Source organism: Lissotriton helveticus, chromosome 1_2, assembly GCF_964261635.1.
Source record: "Lissotriton helveticus chromosome 1_2, aLisHel1.1, whole genome shotgun sequence".
Classification (NCBI taxonomy): domain Eukaryota; kingdom Metazoa; phylum Chordata; class Amphibia; order Caudata; family Salamandridae; genus Lissotriton; species Lissotriton helveticus.
The window spans coordinates 356,971,800-356,987,457 of NC_136058.1; the positions used below are offsets into that span (position 1 = coordinate 356,971,800).

General features: G+C 46.9%; 1 protein-coding gene across 2 annotated transcripts in view; it reads right to left on the reverse strand.

Annotated features, from left to right (window-relative positions):
• LOC144807917 (uncharacterized) overlaps window positions 1–10,076 on the reverse strand; it is a 518,345-nt gene extending 508,269 nt beyond the window's left edge. For both annotated transcript variants that reach the window (XM_078673511.1, XM_078673510.1), the window contains exon 1: window positions 9,977–10,076. In XM_078673511.1, coding sequence (XP_078529637.1) covers window positions 9,977–10,041 — 65 coding nt within the window. In that variant the 5' untranslated portion in view covers window positions 10,042–10,076. The remainder of the gene's footprint in view (window positions 1–9,976) is intronic.
• Between the last annotated feature and the right edge of the window lie 5,582 nt (window positions 10,077–15,658).

The window sequence follows — 15,658 nt, forward strand, 5'->3', positions numbered from 1 at the left end:
TCCCCAACCGGAGCACACAGTTGTGACGGACGCATCCCTTCTGGGATGGGGCGGCCACATGGGAGAGGTGGAGAGCAGAGGCCTCTGGTCTCCGGCTGAGTCCAGACTCCATGTCAACCTTCTGGAGCTTCAGGCAATCCAGCTTGCACTGAAGGCATTCCTTCCCTCTGTCATAGGGAGGGTAGTGCAGGTGTTCACGGAAAACACCACCGCCATGTGATACTGCAACAAACAGGGCTGGGTCGGGTTATGGACCCTATGCCAGGAGGCTCCGCGCCTCTGGACATGGCTGGAACATCAGAGCATTTCCCTGGTGGTTAAACTCCTGGCCGGTTCTCTGAAAGCAAGGTTGGACGCACTCAGCCGCCGGTGCATGATGGATTTTGAATGGCGTATGAACTCGGATGTGGCGCAAAGTCTCTTTCAGCAGTGGGGAGAGCCTTGGTTAGATCTACTCGCCACTGAAGAGAACGCACAATGTCATCAATTCTGCATGTTGGAATTTCCAAGACAGCACGACGCTTTTCGTTGCGAGTGGAGTTGCAGTCTACAATACGCCTTTCCACCTTTACCACTTCTACCCAGAGTGCTGAAGAAGATCAATTGCGACCGGGCCAAAGTCATTCTTGTGGCTCCGGACTGAGCTTGAAGAGTATGGTATCCCAAGCTACTCAGCATGGCGATTGAACCCCAGCTCTGACTGCTTCTTTTGGAGGATCTTCTGTCGCAGCAGCAGGGGAGGGTTCTCAACCCAAACCTGTCCAGCCTCTACCTCCTGGCATGGAGATTGAGTGGTGGCAGTTGACGTCTTTTGACCTGCCTACCGAAGTTTGTGATGTTATCTTGTCAGCCAGGCGTTCCTCCACTAAAACCGTATACGCCTGTAGGTAGAATAAATTTGTAGCATTTTGCAAAGGCTGTGGACCCATTTTCTGCCCCTCTTTCAGAGGTCCTTCTATTTCTCCTTTCTTTGGCCCAGCAGGGCTCGGCTATGGACACTGTCAAAGGCTATCTCTCTGCCATTTCAGCCTTTTTCCTGCTTCCAGATCTGCCTTCCCTTTTCAAGTTCCCTGTTGTAAATAGATACTTAAAAGGCATTACTTATCTTATCCCTCCTGTTCCTTTCTCAATGCCTCAGTGGGACTTGAACCTGGTTCTGACCTATCTGATGTGTGCTCCCTTTGAGCCACTTCACAACTGTCCTCTTTGTCTTCTCACTTTAAATCCAGGTTGCCATCACTCTGCCAGAAGAGTGAATGAGCGCCAGGCTCTTTCTTCTAAACCTCCATTTCTAACAGTCCATCCGGACAAAATTAATCTACGGACTCGTCCATCTTTTCTGCCAAAGGTTGTCACTGCCTTTCACATCGGGCAGACCATCACTTTGCCCACCTTCATTCCACCTCCGCTTCCCTCAAAAGAGGAAGAGAGGCTCCACCGTCTGGACCCAAAACGTGCGCTCTCATTCTACCTCAACCGCACACAACAGTTCCGGGTAGAAGACCAGCTCTTTGTTGGCTACGTGGGCACCAAGAAAGGTTGGATCATGCACAAACGGAACATCTCACGGAGACTCCGGTGGGGCTACACGCCCATTCGACCAGAGCATCGGCAGCCACTACTGCTTTGGGACGTGGAGTTCCCTTGCATGACATCTGTCAGGCAACTACATGGGGCTCGCTGCACACATTTACCAAGCACTATTGCCTGGACAGCCAAGCCGGAGAGACGGCCTCTTTGGCTGTTCTTTTCTCCAGGACTTTCTGGTGTGATCTTGGTTCGCAGACCCACCACCAGGGTTGATATTGCTGGGGTATCTATTCTAAGGTAAGGAATCTATCACTACGTGTTTCTTTCAGATGCACAAGTTACTTACCTTCGATATCTCTGTAAGAAACATTAGTAGTGATAGATTCCTTGCCCCCCACCCATCCTCCCCATTCTGAGAACTGATTCCTAGGGTTAAGGTCATCCCTTTCAGGGCCCTAGTTTCATGACACAGTGGTCAGTTTCTTGCATGGCTGTGCGTTCCTGGCACAGAAGTTGTGTACCCAACTGATGTCAGCACGCATGGGGTGTCTAAGTAGCTCCGGCAACATCATCCCGGCGCCAACTACGCCAACGATGCACGGGGAGCCGCACAACAACACCTACCCACGCGCAGGGGTACTGCTGACGAAAAACTTTCCGGATCCAGTCTGACGCCTGGGGGTAATTCTAAGGTAAGGAATTTATCACTACTAATGTTTCTTACAGATATATTGTTACCGAAGGTGAGTAACTTGTGCTTTAATCGTACAAAACCAGAGAACGTTGAGCTAACTTTAACCCGCAACACCTCAATGCACTGCTGATGATGTCACATATTACATCATTCATGAAATGGTCAGTGACATCTCTGTTGTCATCTCAAATGACATCACTGATGTCATCATCCAGTGACTATGTGTTTCTGTAAAGTTTAAATATGTTTTATATGCATCTATATATATGCCAAGATGCATTGAAGAACGAGTGGTTGTATAAGTGTCTGAATGGATGATTTAGTAGGTGCGTAACTGATTCTATAAGTGAGTGATTAATCGTGTCTTACTGAATGCATGGGTTAGTGACTAAATTGTGTGAATGTCTGTCGGAACAACAGATTCGGAAGGGCTATCCAAATCTGACATCATAATTGCTTGGTGGGAAAGCTTCTGAATTGCTCAAAATGTGACTCGTAGACATACACAATTCGGCTCCCAACAATTCGGACTTTCCAAATGCTGTCAGGTTTGGATTTGGAACCGAGTCAGAAAGTCCAAACATCATAAATGCTCGTTCAGTTAGGTTTCTGATTTGGCCAGAAACAATGTTTCCGAATCTGATTCAGCATTCGAAATCCAATTTGGAGCCTTTCCGCCAACATTGTAATCAACCCCATATGAAGTTGATTGCTGTTATCAGGGTTAATGAGAAAGTGAACATGAAGAAAATTTCTATTATGGTTCTCAGCACTAAATTTCCAAATTCACCTACACCCACTCTTATTGCTGTTCTGGAAGCATAAAAAGTAAACTAATGTTGCATGCAGGGGAAGTTTTATAAATGTGGGTCTGCATACAGAGTGCCTCTGTGCCTTCAGTCGGCATGGCAAGGAGAAGGGAGCTTTCTATTAGCAGAGTTTAGCCAAACACGGTTTCTGCTCCATATGCCCAATCTTGGTCCAAGAAGGACAGCAGTTTTAATCTGGAATCTGACTTCGTGTTGGACAGCTTATTTGACCTTCTATTTTAAGTGAGAAAATATCAGTTTTTAAATAATAAATTGACCACTGCGTAATCTAACTGAAATCCAGCCTGAACCAGTATTCTTTAAATGTGACGCCTCTGTGCACATATCATTGTTATATCTCACATGTGTACAAGACAACTCTGAAAAGTATATATTTTGGTAATAAACTAATGAGAAAACATTGTTGTTCGAGTTGAATGTGCCTTTGTGTCAAGAAAAGTTCAAATACCTTGCCTAAGGCTGAAAAGAGGAAATAACTCAAGTACATTTAAAATGAGAGGGAATCATGATGCTCTTGATAGTGTTTGAAGCCAGTCTGAAGGAGACTTACCCAAAGAGTCGTGTCAGAGTCACACAGCAAAAGCAAAATGAACAAATGATGGACGTAATGCTGAACAATGCTAACTTTCACCCTCAGTCACAAAGATCTGGGTTTAATCCTTTGTTCTTTTGCACACCATGCCCCACAGTGTGTACCCAGCTATATGCAAGTCAGACCTGACCCTGCCCCTCATAGGAACAGTCTAACCCAACCTGCCAATCCAGGTCCTCCATGGACCAGAAACAAGCATGCTGGGATTGGTTTCAATGCATAACCACACATCAGCCAGGCTAGCATGAATCCAGTAGCACAGTGAGTACGAGGCCCACGTCTGGGCATACCCTTCCCACTTAGGACAACAAAAGTAAAAGGAAAAATTGATGGATGTAATGCTGAGCAATGCAAACATTAACCCCAATCACAAAGATCTGGGTTTAAGCCATCTTTCTTTTGCACACCACGCTCCCCAGTTTGGACCCAGCTGTATACAAATCATTCTTGACCCTGCCCCTCATAGGAACAGTCCAGCCCGAACTGCCAAGCCAGGTCCTCTCTGGACCAGAAACAAGCATCCAAGGACCGGTTTCAGGGTATCACCCCTCATCAGCCAGGCTAGCTTGAATCCAGTGGCACTGTGATCATGGGACCCACGTCTGGGCTTACCCATCCCACTTAGGGTGACAAATACAAAAGGAACAAATGATGAATGGAATGTTAAACAACGCAAAGATCCAACCCCAGTCATAAAGATCTAGGTTTAATCCATCGTTATTTTGCTCACCATTGCAAAAAAATCAGTCTTGACCCTGCCCAGGTCCAGGGTGGTGGGCTTCTCATGCATCTCACGCCATTTTCTTACCCACAACGCCTCAAACACCTCAAATGATGATTAAAACACACATTTTCCTCACAATTCTGTGAAGGGAACTTCTGTAATCTGCGGGAATCTACAACATTCCTACAACCCAGCACTGCCCAACCTGTGCTGATAAAAATGCTGTGTCACTTGAGAGTCTTATTAGTCAAAGTTCGAGGCTTGCAAGAGATTCTGAGTAAAACAAACTATTGAGAGCCATGCAAGTCACTTCATCTTGGATTTCCCTAGCTGTCTAATTAAATAAACAAATTCCTGTAGCGGGCACTAGTCCTACCCGGGCAAGTGAGGTACCAGTTTTATCAGAAGATTAGAGAAACGGTGGGTGGAAGGAAGTTTGAGGTTTCAGAACTTTCCAACAAAGACATGCAAGGAAAATGAGTTTTCTGACTGAATCAACCTTGTGACAGCCACACGTTACCCCATCCTGGATTTTCCTAGGTTTTTAGTATTAAAGCATGTACAGGTTTGCTAAGTCTACCTAGGTGCTGGCTGAGCTAGGGCCCAAATCCACAACTAGTCACATTGCAAAGAAGGGTCAATTTTCAGTGGAAACATTCGATGTCCCCATGCTGCGTTTTGGGGCCATTTCTGTCGCGGGTACTAGCCCTACCCACACAAGTGTGTTACCGGCAATCACAAAATGTGATTTCTGCCCAGTAGAAATCGCATTTTGTAATTCCCTAAATATTAAATCGCAAAAAGCGATTTCCTATTTGCAATTTCCTAAACACTTGTACAAAGCATTTCCTAAATTGCGAAATGGGCATATATTTAAATACTAATACCATTGTCTCCAAGTCGAATCATGTGCAATTTAAAAAAGCACCCCAAAATGCATTTTCAAAGTGCACACATGCCCTTAGGACATGTCTGTGTTTTACATGTGCAACACTTCTTTTTGGGGTGCTTCAAGGGAGGACCTTAGGCCCATAGGCACCCTTGGTTTTGCATTACCAAATATGCCATTTCCTATTAGGGCCTATAGGCCCATTGGAACAAATGGCTTAGCATTTCCTAAATAGCTATTTCCTAATAGCGATTCCTACTCTGTATTCAATTTTTGTACATTCCATTATGCATTTCCTAAATAGCGATTTCTTAAGATTTGCTATTTAGAAAATGCAAAAACTGATTTTTTTATATCTGGCCCTTAATTTTTGGGGGAAAACCTTGAAGAATATACACAAATTACCTCTTGCTGAATTATTAATTTTTTCTAGTGTTCAAAAATGTATAGCTTTCCATGATTCACCTCATCCATGAGTTTCTACCACAAACTGGAATGATGTTGAAAGCACACAAAATATGACCAAGCATCATTGACATAGCCAATATGTTTCGCCTTTGGGACCTTATAAGTGTTTAGCCATGCAACAGTTGCTGTTGTTGCACCAAGGATATTATGCTGCATAACTAAATACTTATAAGGTCCCAAAAACTAGACCTATAAGCTATGCCAATGCTTTTTTAATCCATCTCCTTTGATTCCACAACACAAATGCACCTATAAGGAAGCTTAAAGTAACTCCACAAGTAACACTGTCCTTCTATAAAAAGTCTTTGATTTAGTCAGAAATATGGACCGCCTATGGAACCAGGCAGCTGCACCAGTTGTGGAATTGCAGTCCCCAAGTAAAGCAGGCTCGTACTACATCCGTTTTTAAAGTGAAACCCAAACAACTGCGCCCACTACTCCACGAGCTCTGCAGTAACTGTCATATTTCAGACACGCCCTGACGAAAGACAACATGCCTCCAAACTAGTAAATTGTCAAAGAATGCAAAGTAGCCGGTTGATCGTATTAAGATTCAGATGTCGGCGTGGTACCCTCAAAAGTAATACTACCGCCACACTCTCCTGCACCCGGCAGTCAGACCAAATGGTCCAACTGCAAATAAACCTAGCCAAAACTTTCATTTAACCTTTTAAAAAGGCCAGCATAGTTCTCATTAACAGAGACAAACATAAGGGCCAAAAGACCAATCGCACTTTCATGCCGCCTGCAGCGCGTGATAACTTGTTCCACTAGCAACCAGGTCTCGGCCAGAAGAGAAAAGGGGCAGAGCTGCAGGCATTTGTTTCAACTGGCATCTTAGAGAATCCTTTACATGCTGAGAATCTCACATTGGAGTGAAAAGATTGCAGGGTGTCCGATCTTGAAAGATCTTTGGCGGAGGTGTAAGGAGATGGTAAAATGCGAGGCCATGCATGTTAAAATAAACTTAAGACACTGCTTGATATTATTTGTGTGATGAAATACTATTTCCGCAAATGTCAAAATCTTTGAACAGAGAGATTTTGATAAAATACTACAGAATTTAATTACCAGATTGATTTGCACTTAAGTGGATGAAGGTTTAGCGTGCGAAAGTTCCCGATTTTAAACAGATTTTTTTTTTACATTATACATTTGTGGAAGTCAACTCATAAGCATTTGTGAACGCTATGGAAAGTCAGAACGAGATTAAGTGTGCCAAGATAGTGATATCACTGGTAATGACTGGTGTGGGCGCCCTGTCACACGAGACCAAACAATCTGCTGTGGGCAGGGGTTGGAAAGTCTCTCGGTCAGACTACAGTAATGGCCAGCGATGCGGAGGAAGAGATACAAAAGGCAGATGGTGGCTGCATGCGTGCATGCGAGCGTACAGGCAAGCTTGAGGCCAGGAAAAGCTTGTGGGTAGCACTTTGAAAATCACCTTACTAAAAGTCAAGCAGGCAGCGCAAGCGCTGCTCTAGGCTCAACCTAAAATTGGGCTATCTCCCGGTAAAATGCCACAACTGTGTTGAAATTTTTATTTTCTGGAGTCAACCCTGCCTGCTACTGAAAGCTGGGAAGATGGTGATTTTAGCATGGCAAACCTTTCTTTGAAGCTGTTTACAGGGGAAAAAACAGGCACTTTCTTCTGCAGCACTTTTTCCCATTTTTTCCCCCCAAAAACAAAATTAAGCTATATTTTGTCTTATTGCTCGGTCCCCTGCAGTGGAATCCACAAACCCTGCTACCTTTAGAATCCCCAAGATGTGGAAAAAAGGATACAAATTTGGCTTGGATAGCTTTTGTAGACAAAAAGTTATGGAGGCCCAAGCTTGACCTACCACAATTAGCCCAAAAAATAATCCCCATTGGGGGTGAAAATACTTAGTAGCAAAAGGGTAAAAGACCCCCCACCTTCTTCATCCAACTTAAAGCACTGTTATTGAGTCAGTTTTATTACACACAGTGTGATGATGTAACTGTTGAAAGATAACTATGCACAGAGCATTGTCCTTTCCAAATAATATGACTGTATTGCAGGCTGTCAGAAGAAAGGCATACAGGGAAGGCTCCTTCGCTCAGGTAGAGGAGCGTCGCCCCACTTCTCTTTGAGCAAGAAAAATTAAATGATAATCAGCTAGTTATTATCATTTTATTTTTCGCAGGTTTGGGTCTGGAATAGGGCGGGGCTTAGGGGAGCGAATCACAACGCTGCATTGCAGCATTGTGAATGGCTATGGGGAGCCTTCCTGCTTCCTCGTTCTCGTATTTGGCAGAGAAGCAAGGAGAGAAGGCCAACGGAAGTGGTTAGTGGTATTTTAGTATTTTTTATGCCCACGCCCCTTCACCCTCCTTCCCGGCCAGCTGATTCTGAAAGCCTAGTCCAAATGATGCGCTCCTTGGTCAACATCTTTACTTCATTTCAACTCATTGCCCTTAACTGATCATTTTGTGAACTCCTAAGTACATCAGGCCAGAGTTAGCCCTGCACTGAAATAGAGATTGTTTCCAAATTTAAAGAGGTCTTTTGATATTTTAAAATGTTGTCTATGTGCATTTTACAAGACATGCCGATCCAGGGCTTTAAGTGGGCGGGTACTCTCTGGTTCTGAGACCTGGTTAATGAAACAGGTCTCTGTCAAGCTGTTTATCCTCTCCTTAACTTTATTGACAAAACCACTAATCAATTATTTAACAATTAGTGTAACAAGCATTGGCAATGCCAATAGGTCAGGCTTATCAATACACTGTAGATTAATGACTGCAGTCTCCCACTTGTGCTGCTGCCCAACAAAATTACGTCATAAATTATCTAGTTATCTACGACACTTTAACTGCATTGCAATGACAGATATGTGCCCCTGTAAGATCAAACTCAAATAGATTAAATAAACAAAATTAACAAAGCTCTAGAGGACAAGCACTGTGTTAGTGGAAGAGCACAATGTCTGTCCAATCGAAACATGTACTTCTGACTCCCAACATGTGGGCGGAGCCAAGGCCCCCTCCTGGTGATACTCACATAATCACTGGGCGGAAGCTGAACTATCACACCAGACCATAAAAGCCATTAAGGTAACCCATTTCAGCAATTTTATATTTATTTCCTGTTTAGAGTTAACATGGCTGACTCTTTTAGGGAATTTGAGAGATACTTCCAGGATGTCGTGTAGGCCATTACTCTTGAATAGTTCAATCTTTGAACTGTGCTACCTTCGGGGTTTGAGAGCTCTGGAGTTGAGTCTGAAGGAAGTGCGAGTTTCTCACAGTGCTTGTCAGTGGGTCAAAAGGATATTCAGATCCTTGGTCAATCTGTAGAGCACACATAGCAAAGGTCACCTATTCTAGTTGCAATTGTGATTCAATGCAAATGTGTGTGAAGGAGCTACGACGGTTGTAAAAATATTGACAAGGTGAAGTAAAAAGAAGAGGCAGTAATTATAGGGGACTGTGTAGCGGGTGATGAAGTGAAGGTGAAGCTAGGAAGTACATTAACCCCTTAACCGCGGGGTAATTCCCCCATGGTGTAGGGGGGCGGGCACGTGCGGCGCCGTGGCACTCAGCTCGTCATGAGCCACAGTGCAGCTGTGCTCATGACAAGCTGGGTTTGTCATGACTCCGCCCAGGCGTGAATTCCCGTGCGTGACGACGAGCCATGAGCACAGCTCCACTGTGCCTCATGACGAGCTGGACTCGTCATCAGCAGGCAAGGGCGATGAAGAGAAAAGAGCTATTGGCGAAGCCCACAGTCATGGTTGGCTTTAGCTGTAAGTCAGTTGTTGTGTTTTACATCTGGATGCAACAACAGAAAGCGCAGAAAGGCACCAAAATACCGATCTGGTGGCACACCATGAAAATCCAAGAAATGTAGTTTCCATGTTTAAAGAACTCTCGCAATTACAAAGGTCACACCCCACTTATCGACCCCTCACTTAAAGATGCCTCTGAGCCTATCCTGTCTCTTCCAGTCAGGAGAAACCGGAGCTCGGCCCCGGCTCGGCTCTTGCTCGCTGCCCTCTTGTGTTCAGCGCCTCCTCTCGCTCACAGGAGGGAGAGGATACCTCAGCATCCCTGTTCAGGGTGACCCTCGGCGGCAGGGAAGCGGTACTATCTGCAAGCAGGAGCAAGAGGGATTCGCCATAACTTCCGTGCGCCCAGGAACAGGTGAGCGCGAGATTTATTTAAGTTCTTCACACAGTAATGTCACTAACACGGAGCAGCGAGGTCACTTGGAGGTCAGACTCACCACAGTCCGGCCAGCAGCAGGATCCAGAGGGCCCTTCCTGAAGGTGATGGCCTGGTCACGTCCATAGCGGTGTGTCCTCGGGTCTGTGTGCTTCTTTTAGTCCCTGGGCGCGCCATGTGACTCCTCCCTTATACTTTCTTTCTTTCTCTTTTTCGTGTCTCTCAGTGTTTTGTTCCCATCAGCCTCTCTGATTGTGCATTCCCACAATCGTTCTGCGCCGCCCCTGTTGTTCAGCGCGAGTTGCACAGCTTCATTCCTTTCTGATGTATTGGGTGTTTGCGTACTTGTCGTGTCTCACATCTGGAGACGTTCCCTCCAAGCATGAAGCAGCTGACGGGCTCGATGATGAAGATGTTATTTGTGTAGCTTGAGGTGACGTGATGACAGTTTTTGCTGAGTGACATTCCGCTCACAAATGACAGAAATAACCTCCCTTTCTCGTTTAGGGCGCGCCTAAAATCCATACTTCTTTGAGACTCAGTTATGTTGTTACAGGGATTTTTCCCCGGTTTTCCTAGAGCCGAAAATCCTAGGCACAATGGCCATGTCCTCCTTTTCTCCTTCTAACCGACATGTTATGTTGCTTTGAGCAGGAGACCTTTGCCCCTGATCCCTTAATAAGTGCATTTCATATGTTGTCTACCCAAAGCGGTACTCCTTTCAACAAGAGTTACTACTGCACGTGTGCTCTTTGATAAAAAAGTGATAGTGTGAGAAGTTGGCCTGATGTGCAGTGTTCACTATTCTAGTGATCACTATATATCAGTCCAAACAACCCTTATTGATGATTGGTTGTAAGTCAACCTTATAGACCAGCTATCCTAGTAGCATGGATACGAGCAGTCTAAGGCTAAGACTCTAGAGGGCGTGTTAAGCCAGCTGTTTTACCATCACATTACCCCTTGAACACCCAGTGAAAGGACACCACACAAGTGTTATGAAAATAAACAGTGTATTTATTAGAATCACAACAACCCTGTACTCTTTATGAGGACAGGGTGCTAGGCACACAACAAAACTCTTACGAAAATACTTAAGTTAGCACGTTATACACAAATGCCCGAGGGGCACGAAAAACCATATACTTTAAAAGTGGAATGCGAATTACTAGCAGGTAAGTAACAGTTCTAATAGGCTTTGGAATCGCTAGGACTGGACTAGGGAATCGTTAGATTACTACTAGGAGACCCAGGGGACTCGGGTGCAGAGTGTGCACTCTCACGCGGGATGCGGGACAAAGTCTATGGAAGCTAGTAAAGGCAAAGTTAGTGTTCACGGGCGAACCCGACCTGGTAGGAAGAAAACGACAGTGGATCCTGACCCTAGGATAGTGAGGCTATGCTGGGACACCGAAGTGCCGAAGTTACCTAGCCCAGGGGCTGCAGCTGCATAGGTCTGAAAAGACGTCGGGGATCTCGTTGCCGGACCAGGAGCCTGGAAGGAAGAAGTTGCTGACAGGCGACCAGTGAAGAAAAGTTCGATGGATCCAAGCCTGGATCAAGGAAGAAGAAAACCTGAAAGCAGAGGGGACCAAGTTCTTGAATCACTAGCCAGTGATTAAGTGGGCACCAGGATGGCACCGGGCGAAGTCACCGCAGTCAGGTGAGTGGGCGCTGCTGGGCTCTGCAGTCTCTCGGACCAGGAGGCGTTGTCGGCGACCAGGATGGAGGTGCGAGCTGTCCCACGAAGGTTCTTGCTGTCGACGTCGCTGGACCCAGGATTGGGCAACAAGTCTTGGCAAATGCAAGGCCCACGCGGTGGACCTAAAATGGCGTCTTGGGCGGACCAGGAGGGTCCAGGGTACTTCTCCGATGGAGGGAAGCAAGGGCCAGTCTGGAGCAACCAGACCAGCATCAGAAATGTCATCGGGCGTCGTCAGGAAGGCCACAAGCCAGCGGGCTAGTAGCCAAACAACGCGGTGGGCAGCAAAAAGCAGAAGGGCCCCACGCAGATCGTGGAGATGCTGGGGGGCTGCTCTTCGGTGCTGGAGCTGCTCAGGGTGGGGGCTTCTCGGACCCCAAAGCACTCACCAGGAATTCACTCGGCGGGCTTGTTGTTCAGAAGTCGTGCAGTCTTGAAGATGGCCGGTCCCTCGAGGTCTCGTCACACCCACGAATCTCAGCGTGACTGATGATGCAGGTAGAGGTCAGAGGTGCCAGGGAAGCTGGTTCTCGTCGAGCTGGGCAGTCGGATTCCGGAGGAAGGACTTGCAGCAGACCGCAGTGTTTCTGTAGATGGTGCCTGCGGATGCAGGGTGACTACTCCTTAGTCACAAGGGAGAAATCTTAGGAAGAAGTCTTGAGTTCCTTTCGTGGAAAGTAGTTTCAGGATTCAAAGATGATCTGATTTGGAAGGGGGCCAGTTCCTACCTTTATCCTGTAAAAGGGGGCTGGCACGCGACTAAGTCCTGCCCTATGGGTGGGACTAGGAGGGGGGTGGTTACACCCACTTCCTTGGCGGGCTTTTCCCCAGCACAGGGTCTGGAGTGACCCTGGAACTGGTTCCAGCCAGCCTATGCACAGTGAGCACCGGGGTGCCACGTGCAGTCACCTTCCTCTAAAGCCCTGCCTACCTACAATACACAAAACCCTGTCTGGGACGGTGCTGGCACCGCCCCTGGCAGGAAACCCTTTGTCCTTATCTCCTGCTCTGGGAGGACTCCCAGCAGCAGGAGGGCAGACTTGTGTCTCGGTGGCAGCATCCATTTTGTGGATGCTAAGGCTCTGTCTGACTTTAACCGGGGTTAGGGGTTACATACATGTCGTGTCCCTCTAGAAGGGTGGAATGCTAACCCCGTCGCCAGAATTGGCGAGGGGTTAGTATTCCAATTCGTATGACACCTTACTCGACATGTTTTGATAAAGCGATACCAGAGTTGGCACATAACCGCGAGGATTATAATGCACTTAAGAGTATATGGTATGCGATATCATGGAAACGGCTAAGGGATGGATCCCGAAAGCCGCAGACAGGCTCAGCTCATGCCAGAGCACCATCTCACACGATTCCAAGCACTCTGCCTTCAGGATTGTTAAGGCCTGCCATAGGAGTGACTGATAGGAGATCTATGTGTCCATTTTAGGGTTAGATATAGGTATACTATATCTAAAGCAAAGGGTGAGTACACCACCTTGCCCCAGCTGTCGTGCAGCCAGTTGTGTCAGTTTTAGTTAGTCAATCCAGGGGTGGCACAATACATGCTTCAGCCCCTGGGAGACTTCTGGGTGCACCTCAGCCCTGGGTACAGGGACTTGGAGAGGGCCCAGTGCCAATTCAGTACCTAAGTACAATTTGGATAGAGAGAACAGCTAGGCTGTGGGTCTGATTAGCAGGCCCACAGCCAGGGAAAGTCGTAAACCAGTGCAGCAAAAAGCAAAAATCTGGGTGATCATAGGATTGCAGACCCTACTCTCCTACATGACCCCCCCCCCAAACTTTGGGACAATAAACTAACCTTGACCAGGTGAGTCTTCTTGCTCTAAGTGGAAATACCTGGAGAGCCCATCAGCATTGCTGTGATCAGTCCCAGGTCTATGCTCCACTGTAAAATCCATCCCCTGTAGGGAAATGGACCACCTAAGCAGTTTGGGGTTTTCACCCTTCATCTGATTTAGCCACAAGAGGGGCTTATGGTCTGTCTGAATGGTGAAGTGAGTGCCAAACAAGTAGGCCCTCAGCTTCTTCAGGGCCCAGACCACAGCAAAGGCCTCCCTCTCAATAGCTGACCAATTTTTCTCTCTGGGTGTCAACCTCCTACTAATGAAAGCAATAGGCTGATCATTACCATCAAAATTCAGTTGAGACAGAACAGCTCCCACACCCAACTCAGAAGCATCTGTTTGGACAATGAATGGCTTGGAGTAATCTGGACTCTTGAGGATAGGTGCTGTGCACATGGCCTGCTTTAGGTCATTGAATGCTTTCTGACAGCTTGCTGTCCACTGAACTTTCTTTGGCATCTTCTTGCTTGTCAGGTCATTAAGGGGGGTCACTATGGACCCATAATTTCTGACAAACTTCCTATAGTACCCAGTCAGGCCCAAGAAAGCTCGAACCTGAGTCTGGGTGATTGGAGGAGTCCAGTCCTTGATGGCCTGTATCTTACTCTCCAGTGGCTGAACCTGGCCTCCACCTACAAGGTGGCCCAGGTATACAACCTGTGACTGCCCTATCTGGCACTTTGTGGCCTTGATAGTGAGGCCTGCCTTTTGCAGGGCCTCTAACACTTTCCTCAGGTGGACCAGGTGATCCTCCCAGGTGGAGCTAAAGACAGCAATATCGTCAAGATAAGCTGCACAGAAGTCATCCAGCCCAGTGAGGACTTGATTCACCAACCTTTGGAAGGTGGCAGGTGCATTTTTCAGTCCAAAGGGCATTACCACAAATTGATAATGCCCTCCAGGGGTAGAAAATGCTGTCTTAGGTTTGGCTTCCTCAGCTAACCTGATTTGCCAATACCCAGCTGTCAAATCAAATGTGCTTAAGAAGTTGGCAGAAGCCAATCTATCTATAAGCTCATCTGCTCTTGGTATTGGGTGGGCATCAGTCTTAGTGACTGCATTGAGGCCTCTGTAGTCTACGCAAAACCTCATCTCTCTCTTACCGCCCTGGGTGTGAGGCTTTGGCACTAGAACTACTGGGCTAGCCCAAGGGCTATCTGAGGGCTCAATGACTCCCAGCTCCAACATTTTCTGCACTTCAGTTTTGATGCAGTCTCTAACATGATCAGGCTGTCTGTAGATTTTACTCTTGACAGGCAGACTGTCTCCAGTGTCAACATCATGGGTACACCAATCAGTTTGGCTGGGTGTCAGAGAGAACATATATCTGAAGGATTGCAAGACTTGCCTGCAATCCTGTTGCTGATGTTCAGTGAGGCTGCCACAAAAGACAACACCATCAACTGATCCATCATCAGGATTCTGAGTGAGCAGGTCTGGGAGAGGGTCACTCTCTTCCTCCTGTCCCTCATCTGTGGCCATGAGCAAGCTCATGTCCTTCCTGTCAACATATGCCTTGAGCCTGTTAACATGGAGCACTCTGAGAGGGCTCCTGGGAGTTCCAAGGTCCACCAAGTAGGTAACCTCTCCCTTTTGCTCAATGATGGTGTGGGGCCCAGACCATTTGTCTTTCAGAGCTGCTGGGGCCACTGGCTCCAGCACCCACACCTTCTGTCCTGGCTGGTACACAGTCAGTACAGCCTTTTGGTCATGCCAAGCTTTTTGAAGTTCCTGGCTGGCCTCAAGGTTTTTGGATGCCTTTTCCATATACTCAGCCATCCTGGAGCGGAGACCAAGTACATAGTCCACTATGTTGGTTGCAGGCTTTTTGAGAGGTCTCTCCCATCCTTCCTTCACCAAACACAGGGGTCCTCTTACAGGATGCCCATACAGAAGCTCAAAAGGGCTGTAGCCAACCCCCTTCTGTGGGACCTCTCTGTAAGCAAACAAGAGGCAGGGGATCAGGACATCCCATCTTCTCCTAAGAGTTTCAGGTAGTCCATGAATCATCCCTTTCAGGGTCCTGTTGAATCTCTCAACAAGCCCATTGCATTGTGGATGATAGGGTGTGGTGAACTTGTAGTTCACACCACACTCTTTCCACATGGCAGTCAGATATCCTGACATGAAGTTTGTACCTCTGTCAGAAACGACCTCCTTAGGGAAACCCACTCTGGAGAAC